General features: G+C 40.6%; 1 protein-coding gene across 1 annotated transcript in view; it reads left to right on the top strand.

Moving 5' to 3' along the window:
* The window catches only part of TSNARE1 (t-SNARE domain containing 1), a 204,374-nt gene extending 184,319 nt beyond the window's left edge, over window positions 1-20,055 (top strand). The window contains exons 8-10 of the mRNA XM_054385404.1: window positions 9,829-9,901; window positions 19,431-19,513; window positions 20,047-20,055. Coding sequence (XP_054241379.1) covers window positions 9,829-9,901; window positions 19,431-19,513; window positions 20,047-20,055 — 165 coding nt within the window. The remainder of the gene's footprint in view (window positions 1-9,828; window positions 9,902-19,430; window positions 19,514-20,046) is intronic.
* Window positions 20,056-21,135: the final 1,080 nt, after the last annotated feature.

Below are 21,135 nucleotides of genomic sequence, written 5' to 3'. Positions count from 1 at the left end.
ATTGCTTGGTTTCCCAGAACACTCCTAAAAAGAAAATGAATTCCTCCACTGTATTTTTTCTGGTTACATGACCTTCATGGAAATAAATCCAGAGTGAGGAATTAATAGTGCTGCAAACAAAGTGCAGAAAGTGTCGAAGTTTTTGTCATAATCTTTGCACAGTTTCTACTTTTGAAGATAACATACCACCTGCAATAAACTACCTTTCCTGGGGCTGGTATCAGTCAGTGTGATAGATTACAGCTACTTCCCTCTCCACTCATATTAGTTTATACATTGCAGCCTGGGGCAGAAAGAAGGAGATGCTAAAGGAAAAGTCAGTCTGGGAGTTTGGAGCTTGCTTATGGATTTCCATATCTTCAGAGAATTAGTACTCAGGAGACCTTCTCCTGAACAGCTACAAAAACGTGTAGCTGTAAATATTAAATGCACTTTATCTTCTTTTCTATAAAAAGACTCAGTTTCCCCAACAAACATTTCTTTTATATATATATATATGTGTGTGTGTGTGTGTGTGTATATATATATATGTGTCTGTGTATATATATATATATATATAAAAAGTTTGTCATAGGCTTCTTTAACAACTCATACATTTTTTGGCAGTTTGTGGAAGAGACCCATGGCTCAATGGAGTGATTTGCAAGCTGTTATGAAATAAATGTGCAATATGGACTAATAGTTCCTGGTGGGCTGGTACCCTCATCATGAACCAGTCCATGACAATCACATCTAAATGTTGTGTTTGTTGTCCAGCACTTGCAGAAAGATCCAAGTGACCTGTTGCTCATAAGAGCCTTTTCTCAGACAAGGTAATGGATAATTGTGAGTAATTTCTTCTCAGTGTCTTCTTAGTACTTATAAATATCTGTAGGGTAGGTGTAAAGAGGATGGGGCCAGTCTCTTTTCAGTGGTCCCAAGTGATAGGGCACTGGGCACAAAGTAGAACACAGGTGGATTGGCCAAAAATCCCACAAAAGCCTTTCTAGCTTAGCAGGAAACAGAAGGAACATTTCTAGCCTGTGAATCTCTTTCATATACAGCCCAGGAGTCTGTAAGGAACACAAGGGTACTGATCTTTCATTCATGGTAGGTTAGCTACAAACATGGTTGTAGGAGAGGAGAAGGTTGGATTTGTAGTGTGGGTGCCAATACTTTATTCTGTAACAGTGAGAAAATAAATGCATAACCTGAGAAGTGTTAAGTATTAGGTGTGACCAGTATAATGCATTTTTAGTGTTACTGCTTCTAAATATTCATTAAAGCATCCCAGAGACCTGCCCTGGCTGTGTTAGTAATATCAGACACAAAGGGAAATACAGTTGTGGCACACTGCCTTATTGAGACCTGATGTTCTCCCTTGCAGTCAGGAGAGCAATGAATCACAGAATCCTCAGGGTTCGAAAAGACCTCTAAGGTCATCGAGTCCAACTGCCAGCCTAACACCACCATGCCCACTAAACCATGTCCCATAGTGCCATGTCTACATGTTATTTAAACACTTCCAGGGATGGTGATTCCACCACCTCATTAGCAACCTGCCCCAGTGCTTGACTACTCTTTCAGTAAAGGAATTTTTCCTAATATCCAATCTAAACCTCCCCTGGCCCAACTTGAGGCCATTTTATCTTGCCCTATCACTTGAAATCACTTCCCTTTTTATTTTTTGGATTTGCAGATCTCCTTTATCTTTCCCTCTTTTCAGACAACATACTACCAGAGGCTTTATCAGTGTTTAGGGAAAGAGGAGAGTGGTAGAGATGATGAAAGGGTTGCACACTGTAGAATATGTAGAGGAATGTGCTCTCCTCCATCACAGATGATTATTGAAACATTTCTCTGTTTGCTCTGCACCTTGACTTTGTTGCATAATTCCTTTGTTCCCCATACAAGTGTTGCTTCTCAGTTCTCTGATGGGAGCCAATCTTTCCTTGATATCAAACTATTGACTTGAAGAAAAAATGGAATCAATGCAGCTTTTTGCCTTTTCTTTTTTTTTGACAAAACTAAGCAAAACAAACCAATTTTTATTAAAGTTTATTTTTGTTTGCTTGCCTATTATCAGAACACACCAATGTTCATGATTATCTTCCACTAGAATGCCTTGCCAGGAAAGAAAAAAAAAAGCTGGGGATTTAAGGTCTGATTTGTGCTGCTGTAGACAGAAATAAGCCACTTGTATGTCTGCAATCTGCTAAGCCTCAAATGCTCATTTAACACCCAGTGTATGTTGGGGCAAGTTAAATGTCTTAGTGTGATTATATACAGAGTTACTATTTATGCAGGTGGGTGTGTTTGTGGTAAACAAGAAATCATGTCTATGTGTGTCTGTAAAATTCTCACTTGTACCTGCATATGTACTGAATTTAAGTGAAATGTTGGATGGAAATTAATTTGAAGTTCCAAACTGTGGTTAATAACAAGAACTTTTTACTTGATCTTAGATACTTTATTGTATGACACATATTCCCAAATGTAGCATGAGGATCCCTACTTTCAATCAGAAGAACTATCAAGGACCTCCTCCATTAACACATCTCCTATTTCCACGTCTAAGGGTTTTTAAAAAGTATAAAGTATCTCTTCCTATCATTTGTATGATTATATTTCCCTTAGACTATAGTCCAGTTCTGACCTTCAGCACAGACTTAGAACTGATGAAGTTTCTATGAAAGACAATATCTACTTCAAATAGCCTTCAGCCACCATAAAGACAAACCCTGATGGATACAGAATACATACATAGAATGCATCGGGTTGGAAGGGAACCTTGAAGGTCATCTAGTCCAACCTCCCTGGAGTGATCAGAGACATCTGGGGGTTGGTCTCTTCTCCCAGGCAACCAGCAGCAGAACAAGAGGACACAGTCTCAAGTTGTGCCAGGGGAGGTATAGGCTGGATGTTAGGAGGAAGTTCTTCACAGAGAGAGTGATTGCCCATTGGAATGGGCTGCCCAGGGAGGTGGTGGAGTCGCCATCCCTGGAGATGTTCAAGAGGAGACTGGATGAGGCACTTAGTGCCATGGTCTAGTTGATTGCTTAGGGCTGGGTGATAGGTTAGACTGGATGATCTTGGAGGTCTCTTCCAACCTGGTTGATTCTATGATTCTATGATTCTGTCTTTAACTAGATGATAGGTTGCTCAGGGCCCCCATCAAGTCTGACCTTGAACGTCTCCAGGGATGGAGCCTCCACCACCTCTCTGGACAATCTGCTCCAGTGCTTCACCACCCTCATTGTAAAGGACTTCTCCCTAATGTCCAAGGAGAGACAAGGGAGTTGGTGATTGCAAGGCATGTTTGCAGGCAATCTGATCCATGTGCATGGTTGTGAAGCTTCAGAGAAAAAGTGCAAAAGGTGGCTGAGAAGTATGAAAAGGCCTCACAGCACTGTGCTGCTGCCCCCCAAGCCTCTCACACATTGTAGCTAGTATCAGAATTGACAGCACCCATCATTAGCAAAGGCTGTCAAGACGTGTCTTCAAATATGGTTCGATGGCTAAGATGAGAGGAGTTTTCCACAGGAGTTGTCCATCATACCCATTCATGGCCACATTACTACTGATGGAAAGACACACACTGAGGGTGGTAGGGTCAACCCACCACAGGCACAAAAAATAATATTACTTGCTGGCTCATTCCAGGATCTCTCTTTATACACCCTTGTTGAGGTGTCCTCTGCAATGGCCTCACCTTTGCCTGATGATTTTGAGGCATCTCACCTTCCGCAGCACCTCCGTTTGGTTCGTGGTGGCCAGAAATATCTTTCTTGAGTTCTCAAGTAGATTCTGGATTAGCATGGTGAAGCTCAGCACAACTATGTTAATTATACAGTGCTTCCTGAGACGACACAGACTCTAAGGTAGCAAACTAGAGAGGAAGTGCAGACAGGTGAGGAAGAGGGAGTGAGAAACTCCCCACCACTGGCTGCTCTTCAGTCCCAGTGGAGATCTAACTCACTCTGTAATTGCTTTTCTAGATAGCTTCTGCCCTCCAAACAATTTTATGCTGGTCTGTTGTTGCTTAGGCTGAATCAGTTTGATTTATAGAATGTCATTTTTTTCTCCCCAGCCATAGACAAGAGAAAAATATTTGTTGAAAGCCTGTTGCAGCAAGATTTAGTTTTTGTCCATCTAGCATCACAGAAGCTTGCTCACTTGCTATATTATTTTTTCTCTTTCCCTTCCTTCTCCTGTCTCACACCATGCTTTGATTAGTCTTCCTGTGTGCTTTGCAGCTTTGGTATACACATGGTGGACCACAGAGTAGGAGATGTCCCAAGAGTATTGCAGATGGGGGAATACACAAGAGTATCTACATCAATAACAAGCACTAGAGTTTTGTTTTGCTTTATTTTGTTTTGGAGGGCTTCCACATACAGAAATAATAGAATCATAGAATATTTTGGGTTGGAATGGCTCTTAGAGTCCCTGCAAGGGCAGGGACACCTTCCACTAGATGTTGCTCAAGGCTATGTCCAACCTGGAGCATCCACAGACTTCCTGGGCAACCTGTTTCAGTGTCTCACCACCCTCACTGTAAAGAATTTCTGTCTAATATTTAGTCTAAATTTACCATCCTGAAGCTTAAATCCATTCCCTCTCATCCTGGCACAACATGTCCTTGTAAAAAATCCCTCCCCAGCTTCCTTGTAGGCCCCCTTCAGGTACTGGACACGCATGGATGTTATGCATCTTTCAGAATCTCCTTCAGGTTTATTTTATTGGTCTCCTGACTGCTTGTTGCAGACTAGATGGTGGAGCAGAATAAGATTTCACTTGGAGAATTCAGCATCTCCTGAACACTGAGTCAGCAATTAATTTAAATGCTAATTAGTAGCCCCTGACAAAAATGGGTGGATGGATTGTGAGTACAGTCAAAAGCACATGTGCTCAGTAGGACAGACCACTGATACTCCTGATCCCATTTTTAACACAAACCTAAGGCAAGCATTCTTAGAAATAGTGTGGCCCTTCCCTTGAAGACTTGATCTGACACTGATGAAGGATGCTGGGATCTGGCCAAATGTGTGAGAGAAATTACTGACAGCACATCCTTGTCCTGTATGCTTCTGAGGAGAGCATATTTTCCCACTCTGCTTTATTTAACACCATTCCTGTGGCTGAAATGCAGAAGTGTCCTTAGGATATCATTAAGGTCAGGGCTATGTTAGAAGTTTTCAGTGTGGATAAATCTTCACCCCAGCTAAGCATGAGAGTGAAAGCAAGAGGAGGTTTACTTATTTGCTGTCTTGGCAAACACCTTAGTAATGTTCATCCCATGGGGAAACAGGCTGCTGGAATTTATGATTAGGTTGTTCCCATCTTGGTAACAATGTCTGGGTTTTACAACCCGACTTGCTCCCAGATTAATTTAAAAAATGCTGGATTTGTGGTCTTGTTAAAGTAAAAAATGGAAAATGGAAATTTTCTAGTTTATCTGCAAAATAGTATTTCCAACCATTTCTGTGTCAGAGTTGCGATTTCAGATTTTTTTCCTCCAAATCTCAGTACTTTGCAGAGGCATTATTCACTTACACAGTCAGGTTAAATGACTCAAATAGTCCTGCCATTTACACCTAGTAGTTTCTATTAAGAAGTTTCCAAACTTCTTCTGTTGAGAGTTAATTCTCAAGATCTTTAACGTCTCAGACTCTCATTTCTCTGTTTTTTCTGTTTATTGCCACCTCTCTGCTTTTGTGGCCATCTTTAGCTACTGCCTTTTCTCCTTCTTGTCTCTGATTTTGCTATTCAAAGGATCATAGAATTGTTTTGCTTGTGAAAGATCTCTAAGATCATTGAGTCCCAACCATCAACCTAAGACCACCATGGCCATTAAACCATGTCCCAAACTGCCATGTCCACGTGTTTCTTGAACAGCTCCAGGGCCACCTCCCTGGGCAACCTACTCCAATGCCTGACCACTCTTTCTATAAAGAAATTTTTCCTCATATCCAACTTAAACCTCCTCTGGCACAGTTTCAGACCATTTCTTCTCATTCTATCAACTGACAATAGGGAGAAGAGACCAACCCCCACCTTGCTACAACCTTTTGTCCAGGCTAAACAATCCCAGTTTGCTGAGCCACTCTTAGTAAGACTTGTTCTCTAGACCTTTCACCAGCTTTGTTGCCCTTCTCAGGAGATGCTCAATGTAGTGAAGGCCCCAAAACTGAACACAGTATTTGAGGTGTGTCCTCACTAGTGTTGAATACAGGGGCATGATCACTTTCCTAAGTCCTGCTGGCCATGTTCCAGCATGGATGACATGAAATCTTGTTTTCTAATCTGAACAACAGATTTCTCCTTTGGGAAAAAAAAAAAAAAAAAAAAAAAAAGATTAAGAAGATTTAGATGAAACAAATCTATCTCCCTCTTGCTGTGGAATTATTGCCAGGAAAGGCTGGTGTTGATGAAAACCCCCCAAAAAAAAACCCAACCTAGTTAGCTGGCAAGGAAACAGCATTTTTGGAATGGTGACTGGTGGTTGTACTCCTCGTTTCTGTGGAGTCAAAAGATTTATGAGGAGCTGTATTTCACTGTGAATTCCACACAGTATGCACAAAGATTGGGAACCAAAGGCAATCTGATTTTTGCTAACAAACTCTGATGTCTGGGAAGCTCATGAGGTACCTCATGATAGAGTTATCTTGGCAAGAAAGAACAGGAGCATAGCTCCTAGGTATATTCTGTTATGGAAGGTCTTTCTTTCTGGCTACTTTTCTTTCTTTTGCTTTTCCTTTTGTTTTGCTTACATGTATCAGGGAGTTTGAAACTTCATATTGCCAGGTTAAATTATTCAACAGATTCCTTGCTTCAGGTCAGATTGTTTTGTGCTCTGTACTCCACAAGTCACTCATGTTTGTTTTTCCTTAAATACAATAGTCACAATTTTTTCCTTCCTAACATCTCAGGGGCTGGCTTTAACTAATGCATATTTGCTAAACATTAATTTTAAGTGTTGTTACAATGTTGTGAAAAGGTTTTGTAGTCTGCAGCAGCTGATGGCTGTTTTGTCCCAAGTACCTGTATATAAATGGCAGATCTGAAGCAGCACTGTTCATATAAAACATTTAATTTCCTTTCTTATTCTTCTCATCAAAATACCTGGGGATCAGGAGGCAGACAGCGTCCTCCTCGGGTAATTTAACTCCTTTTGGTTAAATTACACTGAAGAGGAGCCCATGAGGAGGCACTGTATCACCTGATCTTTCTTAGACCAAACAGTCTGCTTCTTTTATTCCAATGGAAATACTTGGAGAAGAGTCTGAGGCATGTATAATATACTGCGATAACCTTTATCTAACCAAATGTGCCTGCAAAAACATCATAGAACCATAGAATAGTTTGGGTGGGAAGGGACCTTTAAAGGTCATGAAGTCCAACCCCTTTGCAGTGAGCAGGGACATCTTCAACTAGATCAGGTTGCCCAGAGCCCTGTCCAACCTGACATTCAGTATTTCCAGGGATGGAGCATCTACCACATCTCTGGGCAACCTGGGCCATTATTTCCCCAACCTCATCATTTCTTCCTTCTCTCTAGTCTCAATCTCCTGTCTTTTAGTTTAAAATCATCACCTCTTGTCCAGTCACATTAGGCCCTGCTTAAAAGCCTGTCCTTATTTTTCCTGAAAGGCTGCAATAAGGTTTTCCTGGAGCCTTCTTCAGGTCGAACAACTCCAACTCTCTCCTTCTTTATTCATAGCAGAGGTTCTTAATTGCTCTGATCATTTTTGTGGCTTCCTCTGGACCTTCTTCAACAGGTCCATCTCTTTCTGGTGCTGAGGACTCCAGAGCTGGACACAGTACCTGGTGTGAGTTCTCACCAGAATGGAGTAGAGGGGCAAAATCACCTCCCTCAACCTGCTGGCCACACATTTGTGAGTTTTTAACTGAGTTTGCTTAAGTGCTCTAAAAGAAGCAGAACAAAATAAAACAAACTGACTGAGAGGTAGAAAGAATTTTATTTATATTGCAGGTACCAAAACCCAAAGACTGATGTCAGGGGCAATTTAGCCAAGAGAGACTAATGAGTGTTCTGGACATTTTTAGTGCTATTCTTTGTTTGTTGGTTTGTTTGGTTTTTTTTCCTTAACCATCTTTTACTAAGTAGTTAAATAAAAACAGGACAACACATTAAAGTTAATTCTCAGTTCTTCACATTTTGCTAAACTTTGGCTTTCTCCTTTCAGAGAGTTTTGCAGAAAACTCCCCCACCCTAACAAAATCACAACTAATTTCTCCTAATTTCCTGGCAATGATGTACTACCACAGTTTTCCAGTGCAATCTTAAATTTCATTGCTTTTACAAAAATATTCTGCAGTATTTACAAGTTATGAATAATATTATAAATAATTAAAGCTTCTTTATGCTTGACAAGCAAATGAATGAAGAGCATTTTGTGAGGCATTACCCAGTCTTTGGTTGGTTGGAAGCTTTTGTTTGTTTGGTTGGTTTTGGTTTTTATTATGATTTCTCATAGAGCTTTAAACCTTTTTTAGTTTTTTTTCCTCCTACTTCAATGATTTGGTATGTTCTAGGATTCACAGCAGGACTCCCAGGCTTCATTGCAAATTAATGCAATTCTACTGTATTACATGATTAAATGTTCTGCCACATATTCTCATAACAAACTTCAGTAAAAGGGACTGGATTCACTTTCTAGAATCATAGAACCACAGAATCATTTTGGTAGGAAGAAACCTTTCAGATTATCAAGTCCAACCATTAACTCAACACTCCCAGGTCACCACTAAACCATGTCACTCATCTCTACATCTACGTGTCTTTTAAATATGTCCAGGCTTGGTGGCTCCAGCACTTCCATGGGCAGCCTCTTCCAGGGCTTCACAACCCTTCTGGGGAAAAAGTCTTTCCTAATATGGCCCTGACATGCCCTGAGCAACCTGCTTAATTGACTGCTCTGAGAAGGAGTGTTGGACTAAATGATTTCCAGATGTTCCTGCCAACCTCAATATTTCTGTGGTTCTGTGATTTGTACAGTTAAACAAAACGCAGCTTGTCTGAGTGTCTTTTGTTTTCTGCTCTGCTAATGTTGCCTTACAGATGCTGCCTTTGGCAGTACCTCTGTCATTATGTCTCTTATTGCTAGATTATTTTTATAGGAGATGGTGTCACATGATGTCAACATGTGCTCACATTTGCTCTTGTGTGTGGTAAGTGTTCAGAAACTAAGGAAACAAACTCACTGACAACTTGCTGTGTTTTAACTGAGAAGGTTTTGGTGCTGAATCTACTTTTTTTTTTTCCTTACACTTCAAAACATATAAATGAATCAGTTCATGGAATAGGTCTTTCTTTATTGCCTTACCAATGAAGAGATTTCAAATTCATTGAGTTTTTGATCATATCTCCATCAGTTTATGAATATTTTATAAGATGGATGCTATGCTGAAATAAGACCTTTTACTATGTAAGAATCCAAGCCTGTATGAACAATAACTGTTTTAGAAAGAGAAGGTTTTGCTGCTGTTGTTTTTATTGTTTTTTTCTCTCCTAGTCCTCCACAATTCTGATGAGCAACCATATAATCTGGTCATTCACCTTGTTTCTTACAGAAGCTTGAGTCAAATGGCTGACTTAGATCCATCAAACCATGCCCTGAAGGGGATTTTTTATTTTCTATGGGAGCATGAAAACTTTTTCATAGAATCATAGAGCCATTAAGTGTGGAAAAGACCTTCAAGATCATCAGGGCCAACAGTATTTAAATTCTACACAGACATTTTCTGGCTTTTTCTTCTTTGCAAAGCTTGAATGTGGAACATGTCATTAATTCATTATTAATACTAAACCTTCTGTCTTTTCAGAGTGACATGTTGGATGTGAACCAGATCATCAAAGACCTGGCCTCCATGGTGCATGAGCAAGGAGATGCAATAGGTAGGCACCCCATTTAAAATATGGGTTCCTTACCCTTCTGCAGCATTCCAGTGTGATGTTGTGTGGTCCCTCATGAGCATCTGTTTGCTGATGCTCTGATGTTGAGCATTTTGTACATCCAGTGATGTTTTGCCCCATTCAATAAGGTTCCCATATTAAGAATAGTTAGCTGGTGTATCTAGCATAAAATAGAATTCACAGGGAAATGAATCCATTCCCTGTTGGCTGTAAAAAGGAAGCTGGAGAATATAGAGCATTAGCTGGAAAGGGATCCAATTCTTCTTTTCTACCTGGAACTGTAATTTAAAAAACAACAGTAACAGCAATTATTGTTATGATTATTGATGGTGGTGGCATGGACCTAGCACCATAATGAACTCACATATATAATTTGAAGTGGCTGCCCATTAGCTGACCTCCTCTTGCTCTCCAGCTACCAGTGGCTAGGAGCATGTTGGAGAAAACTTGGGATAAGAGATGAAAGAAAGAAAGCAACCCCTAACATTATGTTTGAGAGCAGCCCATCTTTGACAGCCACCACTTTTTGTGGGTAGAGAGAGAGGACATGGTAGATCAGCTCCTTTTAAATTCCCTTTGCCTCTTTGTCACTGCTGTCTGCAGGTGCAGCTAAGAACAACTGATTTTTTTTTTCCTGTATCTTTTACCTGTATATGTATGATAATACTGTGCAGTTGTTTCAGAAACAAATGTCTACTTCCAAATTTGAGAGCTAACCATCCTAAAGCCATGTTGAGGGATCTACACTCCAGAGAAGCAAGATTTGTGGAGGTGTTTCTAACCTACAGTGCTCAGCTGGAGTTATCACTATAGCTCCTGAGAGCTGGATCAAGTCCTAAGACATCCATAGGTAGATCATGAAAGAAGAAACTCTTCTCTCCTGTTTATTAATCACTCTGGATTTATTTGCCAAGCTTGTATTTCTACAAGGTTCCATTAGCATAAAATTCCTCCTTTTACTCTGAAACTAGCTACCTCTCACTGAGAAACACCTTCCAGGTTCACAGGTGCAGAAAAAAATCAAGATGAACTCTAAACCCAAGTTGTTGTTGTTGTTTGGTTGGTTAATTTTATTTTATTTTTAATTTATTTATGCTTATTTGGAAGCTCATTTTTGTACACGGATAACTCTGGAGCCTGATTCATCTCCTAAAAGCACATCAGATGCTAATGCCTTGAGGGACATGACAACATACATCAGCTAGCTTCAAGATCCTTGTAACTTCCTTTCTTAAGGCAATATTTATTATTTTAAGATGTTACCCATGCATAGAAGTGACCCCAGTATAAACTTGCCTGTGAGAAACAGACTAAGTAGGATGTTTTGTCTCTGAGCCAGCATAAGTTTTTTTGTTATTTTATATCTGACTTTTTCTTTTTTTTTTTCTTCCCCTGTTTTACTGCAATAGATTTTTAATTGTTTCTTTGGGAGCACCTTTTCAGCCTGGCAACCAGTCAAGGCATCTTCCCAACCAATTGCTGAAAGGTCCCACTATTTACCTTTTGACATTCATATTGCACAGAAGTAAGGGAGATTGAGATGATCATAGAATCATAGAATCATAGAATCAAGAAGGCTGGAAGAGACCTCAAAGATCATCGAGTCCAACCTGTCACCCTACACCTCATGCCTATCTAAACCATGGCACCAAGTGCCACGTCCAATCCCCTCTTGAACACCTCCAGGGATGGCGACTCCACCACCTCCCTGGGCAGCACATTCCAATGGCCAACCACTCTCTCTGTGAAGAACTTTCTACTCACCTCCAGCCTAAACCTCCCCTGGCACAGCTTGAGACTGTGTCCTCTTGTTCTGCTGCTGGTTGCCTGGGAGAAGAGACCAACCCCCTCCTGGCTACAACCTCCCTTCAGGTAGTTGTAGACAGCAATGAGGTCACCCCTGAGCCTCCTCTTCTCCAGGCTAAACACCCCCAGCTCCCTCAGCCTCTCCTCACAGGGCTTGTGCTCAAGGCCTCTCCCCAGCCTCGTTGCCCTTCTCTGGACATGCTCCAGCAATTCAACATCTTTCCTAAACTGAGGGGCCCAGAACTGGACACAGTACTCAAGGTGTGGCCTAACCAGTGCTGTGTACAGGGGTACAATGACCTCCCTGCTCCTGCTGGCCACACTATGCCTGATCTTAGCTCCATTTTAGGAGTTCACCCCCCAGTGAAAATTCAAAAGCAATGGTAATGAAAAGCAATTCTCTTGGCACTATTTGTTTGGGTTTTGGTGGTGGTGTGTGTTTGTTTGTTTTCATTCATTTCACTTACATGCATGAAATGAGATCCCTATGGGTGCTTATTTAGAAAACCCAGGGCGAATACATATCCAGGGGATGTGAGGTGTGCCACTCAATAAAATGCTCCAAAGGCTGTTGAGCAGACTACTCTCTGGTTCACCTCAGCTGGGGGGAATTAATGGGAAGAGTTTGTCTGGGCTATGCATGGCACAGTAACCCACACTTCCTACAAAAAAACCTAAAAGTGTTTTCACTAGCATGTGGGCCAGCTCCTTAATGAACACATCCATAACACTTCCTAGGGTGGAAAGCAATTTCTGTCACACTAGGAGAAAATAGATGAGGGGAAATGCAGACACTGGGCAGCACATCTCTGTTATTTTTGTCTTATGCAAATAAAGTCCATGCCTGTGTTTCCAGTCACATCTTGGCATCTCTTTGATATAGATATTAAAGCATTTGACTTCAGTGAGCACTCACAGCTGGAACAAGGTAGTGGCCAAAGTTAAGTTTACATCAACAGAAAGAGTCTTTCCAACAAAATCTTACAGGTCTTGGCAAATCATCCCTGCACAGCATCATCACACAGGGTGCTGGTGAGGGAAAGGGTGCAAGGAGGAGGGTGCTAGTAGGAGAAATTAATAATTGCCTTTGGTATTGGTGTTGCTGATTCTATAACCATGGGACCGTAGGATCATCTCTGCTTGGGTGAGATGGGATCCACCTCACTAGGCATAGCAATCTTAGCCTCAAATTGCACCAGGGGAGGTTTAGGTTGGATGTTAGAAAAAAGTCTTCACTGAAATAGCTCACAAACACTGGGATAGGCTCCCCAGGAAGGTTGTTGCATCACAATCCCTGAAGTTTTCTAAAAGAGACAGAGATGTGATGCTGTGGGACATGGTTTAGCATCAGACTTGGCAGAGTTAGATACTGGTTGGACTTGATGATCTTAAAACTCTTTTCCAACTGAAATGATTCTGTGATTGTCTGATTTTATCTGTAGCCTCCTCAAATGGGAAGAGATCCCAAGATCATATATCAGCCATCTATTTTAAGATTACAGCAGCAGGAGCACAGCAGCTAATTTTCTGGTCCTCTAACTCTATCTGGATCAAATGTATGCAAATCTGTGTTTGCACAACAAATCCCACTTTGCTGGAAGAAGACCCCCCTGTGTCAAGCAAAAATTTCCTCAGACTTGCTCTTTTCTTCCATTTCTTATCCCAGCTTAGATCTTGGTCCTACTAACCTTTCACTTCATTCTTGAAGTCTGGCCATTTAATGTTTCAAAATAATAGGGTGAAAAAACTTCACAACATGATCTAAAGTAGGTGCTTCCTGACTTCACAAACATAACTACATGGTATCTGTCAAGGTAGAGCCCACAGACCTGACAAGACAAGCATAAACATGGCAGCTGGTGCTTTCCTTCAGTCTTGGAGGAACTTCTTGATGGGGGCAAATATATTCAGTCCTTCAGCAATGCTGATACTGAGGCACTTAGTGCCATGGTCTAGTTGATTGGATAGGGCTGGGTGATAGGTTGGACTGGATGATTTTGGAGGTCTCTTCCAACCTGGTTGATTCTATGATTCTGTGACGTACCACATTGTCACTTGTTGCCTAATGACAATACTGATAATAAACTTCCTTCAAAGTAGGATGTGTTTTTCATGGAATCATATAACGGTTTTAGTTGGAAAAGACCTCAAAGATCACTGAGTCCAACCACTGACCTAGCACCACCTTCATTAAACCCTTTCTTGAAGTGTATCATACATGCAGATGGGTTGCTTGTTTTGTAAGCTCTGGAATGTGGGGAGGCTTTTTTTAGTTTTGTGTTGTTTTTTTCTTTCTTTCTTGTGAAAGCAAGTTAGCTTTGTTGCCTGTTGTGTCATTATTTGCCCTTCTGACTTGAAGCCTGACTTAACACTTAGGCACTGTCAGGAGGACCCATCTGCACCCTTCCATACATGTCCTGCTTCAGTCTGACTGGTGGAATGGCACAGCCAAGAGTCTGTTGTTAGATGCACTACTGCAAATGGAGCTGGGAAGTCATTCAGCTGGATCCTTAACTAAACTCTCCTGAGTTATGTGTCTCAGTTGGGACATCTGCAGAAAATTAACACATCTTGAGAATGGTCCCTGAACACCTGATCGTAACAGCTTTAATATCTATGTTTGGTTGAATGGGGTTTGCAAAGGCTCTCATTTGGTTGAGTTTCCTAAGTGATCTCAGAGGAGGCTATTATGTGAATGGGTACATTTATGCTCTTATTGGTTCCTGATGAATTGGGAAATCTTTTCATGCTATCAACCACTTGTTCACACATGCCAGTACAGAGCACAGCCCATGCAGGAAGGGTACAACTGCAGTGTTTCTGAATCAGTGATAGTTTATTCCATTTCCCACTCACTTCACAAGAAAATTCCAAGTTCTTGTGCATCCTAGGGATTTGTCCCGTCATCTAAGAACTGTTGTTATCTAACAAAGCTTTATTATAAACCATCATCAGCTGCTGAAATCTCATAATATTACTGCCCTCAATTGCCATGTAGGCAATGAATTAAAGGTCACAATATTTCCTGTGCCACTGGCCTTGCTCTCTCTGTGTATCTGAACTGCAAGAGACCACCTCCACTATCACTTTTCACAAGTCCTTGGCCTCTGACAGCATGTTGATGATCTCTGGAGGTCCCTTCCAACCCCTACCATTCTGTGGTTTTGTGGTGCTGTGAGTTTTTATCACAAGGAAAAAGGAAGACTGTGCTACAGATGAGTAGCTGGAATTTCCCAATCAGAGATAGGTCGAATGTTCTTTTAACCTGTAAACTATTTTCAGAGGTTATTTTGGAAGAAAAATAATTAAAATCTGACCTGACCATCAATTTCTCCACAAAAAGTTGTCTTGTTGAAATACCTTTTCTTTTTTTTTATCAGAAAAAGAACGTAATTTAAAAAAATAGAAGTGAATCAGTTCTGTTACCATGATATATACCATCCTCCCACATGCAAATTTTGTGAGATTAAACCTAGAGTCTGGGATTAACCAAAGCCATATGAGAGCATCATAGAATTGTAGAATGCTTTGGGTTGGAAGGGACTTTAAAGATGATGCAGTTCCAACCCCACTGCCATGGGCAGGGGCACCTTCCACTAGACCAGGCCGCTCAAGACCCTGTCCAACCTGGCCTTCCAATGAGGGGGCACCCACAACTTCCCTGGGCATCATATGGGAACTGTAGGTACCTCAGAGAGCTGGCAGCACACAGGAGGAAGTGAGAATAGTGGCCATACCATGTGCCTTCAGGAAAATCTTCATATGCTGACTCTTCTGTGGTAAATACCAGTAATTTGAGACCACTTGTCTCTGTAATAAAGAGCTGTAAATTGCTTTGCATCTGCTAAATTGGTCATATTTCTGTACTCTGCCATTTAGCAGAGAAGAAATGAAGTGAAGTATCTTTTTCTTTGGTAGGATGGACTGTTTTCCAATAGATACACATAGGAAAACGTTTGCATTTTAAATCCTTGGAAGTTGTATCCTGGCAGGCATAGCAAACCTCTGGCAGGACAATCCCATTTTTCAGTGTATACATATGTAGCAGATACCTGACATTTCCAAGATGCATTTGAAGGACAGTATAAATCACTCAGGAACTCAAGTGCTGTAAATTTATGCTGGTGTTTGGCCGTTGCCTTAGAGCCACTTTTATTCTTATGGACTATGGCTTTGGGTTTTTGGCCAAGGAAAAACAGCAGGAGGAACTGGTTATGACATTTTAAGATAGTTCAAATAATCTTATCTAGAAAATTAGGGTGAGTGGTTGTTCAGTTCTTAAGTTGTTACCTCTGAGGGTTGTGTGTTTCCATGTGGAAGAATAAAGCTCTAGTAAAACCAAATCCAATGCTAGGTTCGATCTGCTACAGCCACCACATCTCCTGATGACTCATGGAGCTGCAAATCATATTTCATTGCACCAGTCTTAGCCAGTGTGACCCATTTAGCCTTAATTTACCATACAGGAGATATTATAATACTTTATAAAATAAATGTTGAATTTATAACTCGACGTTTACACTGAAGTTTGCAAATGACTAACCCAAAGTAATTTTAAACCTCACTCTGGAAGAACTGCCATAGTTTTCCTTCCCTTTGTTGTGCCTGTACACAGCCTGAGGGTCTTCTGTCTGTGGAATGACACTCACTAAAAACTCTCACAAGTACATGGCAATTAAAATGGGCAAAAATCGTTTAGAATGGGCAACAATCATTGTCACGCAGAAAGTAATTTTGCTCCAGCATTGGCTTTTAGTCAGGAAAGAAACCTTTATATATTTACTAAATACTGCATCTGCCCCCCCCCCCTTTTTTTTTTAAATTGTGCTTCTCATTGTGTTATATTGATTATTTTTAACCAGAAATTGTAGTGATAAAAGAGGGTTAAGCTTATTAAAGTCCTATGCTATGAAACCTGAAGGGGCTTGTTTTGGTTACTACCAAGTGGGAACGTTTTGAAGTTCTCACTCGTGAGATCATTTTCCTGCTTTTCAAGTGGTTTTACTGAAAATGCTGCCTTGTGAAACCAGTCCATTGTTGCTGCTACAAAGACTTAGGTCATACAGTGATTCCTTGATACATTAGGGCAAAAACCCCACTTCAGCCATTGTCACTCCAGTAATTTCACCTCTGAGACTCCTGTTGGTCATTAGCAGGGCTTGATCTCTGAAGATAGGTAGAAAATACCTCTTGGGGTCATCATGATTTCTGTCTCTGTGTGGCAAGCATGTCATAAAATCATACCAAATGACATCTAAAATCTTGCTAGCTCTGTTGCCTTCACTGCTGCTATTGAAAGGCTGTCTTTTAGCTGGGGAGTTTGGAATCTTTTCCTAATTCCTTGGTGCATTTGTTTGCAAACACCATCTGCTTAAGTGCAACCCTGTCCCTCAGTTTCATAAAATGGCTATCACATCACCTTAAGGTTTTTTTTTGTTTTCAAACGGTACCATAAATTTGTCATCACAGACTGAGGACAGAAAATTGTGGTGGAATTCACCACAATGGACAATGGACCCTAATGGACAATCCCACCCCCCCAGGCTGGCTTATATCCCTGATTTGGGAACAGATTCACTGTGTCTTCATACCAAAACCAAGGAGAAAGGAAAAGGCAGCAGGGTTTTTTTTTTAGGATCCCATCATCCCTCTGGAAATTATTGCCTCTTCAGCCCCAAGCAAGGTGACTTGGCAAGGAGCCTGGAGGTAGGCAAGATGAAGCTGTGAACCATCACTAGCATTCTGCAAAGATGTGCTGAAATAGCTGTGAGTGACACATTCATCACTGACTTATTAACCTCATTGACTTATTACTTACTTCCTTGCAATTTGACCCAAATTCTCTTTCCTTCCCTTACTTTCCTGTGTTAATCAGCAGAAATACCTAGTTAAATCATGTTACATATTTATGTCTCATTTTTGTGGACTTTTAGAGCTGTTTTTGATGGGGGTTTTTGCTTGTCTTAATTTTTCCCCTCTGTCTCAGGATTTCAAGTTACTTCAAAATTATTTTTAATGAGAGGTTTGTTTATTCCAAGGCTGGTATTGCCCCATTAGGAGAATAAATTAGCAGAAACAGTGCCACCAAGATCCATCCTCCTCCTGTAACATCACATCAACTCATATAGGACATGCACCACACATCTATTCAGCATGTGAAGGCCTGTGCTGGCAAAAAACACTGATGATGTTTGCAAGACACAGGACATAACATATGATTAGTCCATTCCATGTATTGCTAAGAGGGTGTTCAGGGTGTTTAGCTTTATCTAATGAAAGCAAACCTCTGTAGGCCCTTGTGCAGGCAGCAGAAAGTTCTAGGTTCCTCTAGAGGGCCGTCTACAGAAGCCAAATTAAGCTGCTTCTGTGATTTCTCCCTGCCCCAAGGGAAGCACAGACACATCAGTCTTGTTTTAGTAGGATATCTTTTACAAATTTCTCCTCTGTAGGTCTTTGATACCTAAATGAATAATTTTTCTGAGCACACTCAGCCTTTAAGAAGCATTGATTAGTAAAGAGTCATCACAAGGGTTCTGGGGAACATAAGATACATGATCAAGTCCTGTTACTGTGATTAGGAAGTTGTCAGTGTCCAGCACACACCCCTCACCCCTTCCAAATCTCCTCAAAAACGTTTCCAAATCCCATCAGAAAGTAGCTTAAAGCATGGAGGTGTTTTCCTGTGTGAAGCTCTGATCCCAAACCATAGTCAAACTTTGCACTGCTAAAATTAACAGATGTCCCAGTAGGATATATTCTTATTTTTGGTTCAGTTTTTCATCTGGTTGGTTGGTTTTGTTTTTGTTTTTTCTTATTTTCTCCCTATCTTAATATGCAACACAGCTTGATTATAGGAAAGCTATCCAGGATGGAGCTTTGAGTGGTCAGGATCTGAATTTCAATGGATGCAAACTAGTGTTGCAGTGGCTGCTTTTGGACTTCCAGAGAATGCACAAAACTTTTTGGTTTTTTTTAGGCAAAATCAATCTCGTTAACTGTGTATCATGCAGCCTTGCTTACACATAGACATAAATACTTGTCAGCAACTAGGTGACTAAGGATTTGTCACCTTGGGTGAGTGACAAGTTATTTTGGCTGATGTATCTTGTTAACTCTTGGTTTCTCTGCCTTGTGCCCCGCTGTTTCCATATGCAGAGTCACAGAAATAATTAGACTGTGTCATGTAGTTCCCTGTCCTAACATGCAAATGCAGAAAGAGAACACTCCCTTGTCCTACAGAGCCAGTCTAGCTCATAGATCTTTTCAGCTATTTCTCAATTCTAACCAGAAAATATCCAATGTCCCTCTACTGATTCTCCTATAAAAGTATGTAGAATGACCAATTACTGCTTTGTGGATCAGCCTCAATGTCACAGAATCCTAGAATCACAGATCTTCTGGGTTGTAAGAGACCTTTAAAGGTCAACTAGGTCAACCCCACTGTACCGAACAGGGACATTTCCAACTAGATCAGGTTGCTTGGAGCCCAGTCCATCCCTGGAATATGTCCAGGGATGGGGCTTCTACCACCTCTTTGGGCAACCTATAGGCCAGTTAGGGTGGTGTTCCTACTTGCCTGTAGTAGTGTAGCTTGCAAACATGATGCTACTCATCTTGTTATGACCATGAGTAAATTGTGGTTGCTGTAAAGTCTTTGTCTTATGTTTTTACCCCATAAATATCTTCTGTTCTCTTATTTTTTCAGATAGTATTGAAGCCAACATTGAGACTGCATCTTCTAATGTAGAATCAGCCAATGAGCAGTTGGCAAAAGCCAGTCAGCACCAAGTAAGTGAGCCTAAAAAAAACCCCTACAGATACATTCAGTAATAGTGTTTAAGATAAAGAGAACTCTTGGTGGGAGTGAACCACATGGCACACGGCTGGGCTGGATTTGTGCTACCTGGAAAGATGATAAAACAAACTCTAAGTAAGAGCTAAACTTTTATATATATATGATTAAATTACATGTAAATTGCTTGCATCAACAATTTACATTAGAGGAGTCATTAAGAGATCTGCATATTAAAGAGACATTTCTCAGTAGGAAACTCAACAATTAGCTACTACTGTTCTTGGAAAGACATCATAAAAAGTGTATCATTTAAGTGTATATATGCTTCTTATTGGAGTGCTTGCCTGTAATCAGATAACAGTGCTTCACAGAAACAACTGAACTGTCAAGTGACATGATGTGGTTGGTGAATAATGGCTGTGGGAATGGTGTTCAGCACTTTTTAAAGGCAATTTGAAGGTGTTTTTGTTTTGTTGGTTTGGGTCTTTTTGTTTGGCTTGGTTGTTTTTCTTTTTCTTCATTGAAGCAAGAATAAAACACACAGACACACAAACATTAATCTTTTTGAAAATATCTTGAGCAGAAAGAACTCTTCAGTGGTTATAGTTAGTGCTTTCTAGGGATGGAAGGGGAAGTGAACAAAGAAAATTTATAATTTCTTGCATTGGATTGGCAGAACAAAAGCTTTTGTTTTTCTTTTTCCCTCAATTATAAAGTGGTTTGTTGAAGCACAAAGTGAGTTTCATGTATCTGGAATCTTGCTGTGAAAATATAGAGCTGAGTACCTAGTGCCTCTTTCTTGGTTCTTGGACACAATGAATTCCAAACATCTGGTAGAAACTTCCATGCCAAAGGAGTAAGGCATATTACTCCACTGAAAAGAAGTACTGTGACTTTAAAATTATCTACAGCTCATTTTCTGGTGAAATGGATTTTGCTAATTGTGGGTAATATGAGCAACTGTTGTAGAACTTGACATTGCAGAAACTAGGTGTGGCTTTCAGCTACATTTTGGTTTTAAAGGCAGATATATTCAATGCAACGTGTGTCTCCCTGCCTGTAACCTTGCACTTGCTTTGAAAATAGCCTGTTGCATTTTTACTACATGAAGTCCAAAATGAGACTCAAATAAATTCAATACTTGACAGTAGAGCTGATCACAAAGCTGCAAATGAGTTAATGACAATTTTGGCTGAGGTCAAAGAGTAGTCAAGCAGAAAATAAACTCAGCACAACATAAAGGCTCTGCTTTCTTCAGCCATCAGGAGCTGCTGAAGTAGCTCGCCCAGTTAGGGAGGTCTTTTGTTTCCTTAAATACATTGATCAAAGTGAAGTCATAGTCAGTAAACCACTGCTAAGACCATAGATTTGTACTGAGTGGTGTTTATGGGAAAACAGAGTCTCCCTTGTCCTTAAAACAAGCCTGTATAGACAAATACCACTTTACAAAAATTCTGCTACTAAGGAAAACGTGCAATCCAGATCTCCTGTAGAGGACAGGTAGCTGTTACGTACACAACTGGGAAAGGATCAATAGACAAAAGTGTGCAACCCCAGCTTGCTCTCTTCCAGCTCATTCTTGAGGTTCCCTGAGATACGAAAATAAAATGAGATT

The sequence above is a fragment of the Indicator indicator genome, chromosome 12 (assembly GCF_027791375.1).
Source record: "Indicator indicator isolate 239-I01 chromosome 12, UM_Iind_1.1, whole genome shotgun sequence".
Taxonomy (NCBI): domain Eukaryota; kingdom Metazoa; phylum Chordata; class Aves; order Piciformes; family Indicatoridae; genus Indicator; species Indicator indicator.
This window is presented reverse-complemented; position numbering and strand designations above follow the sequence as displayed.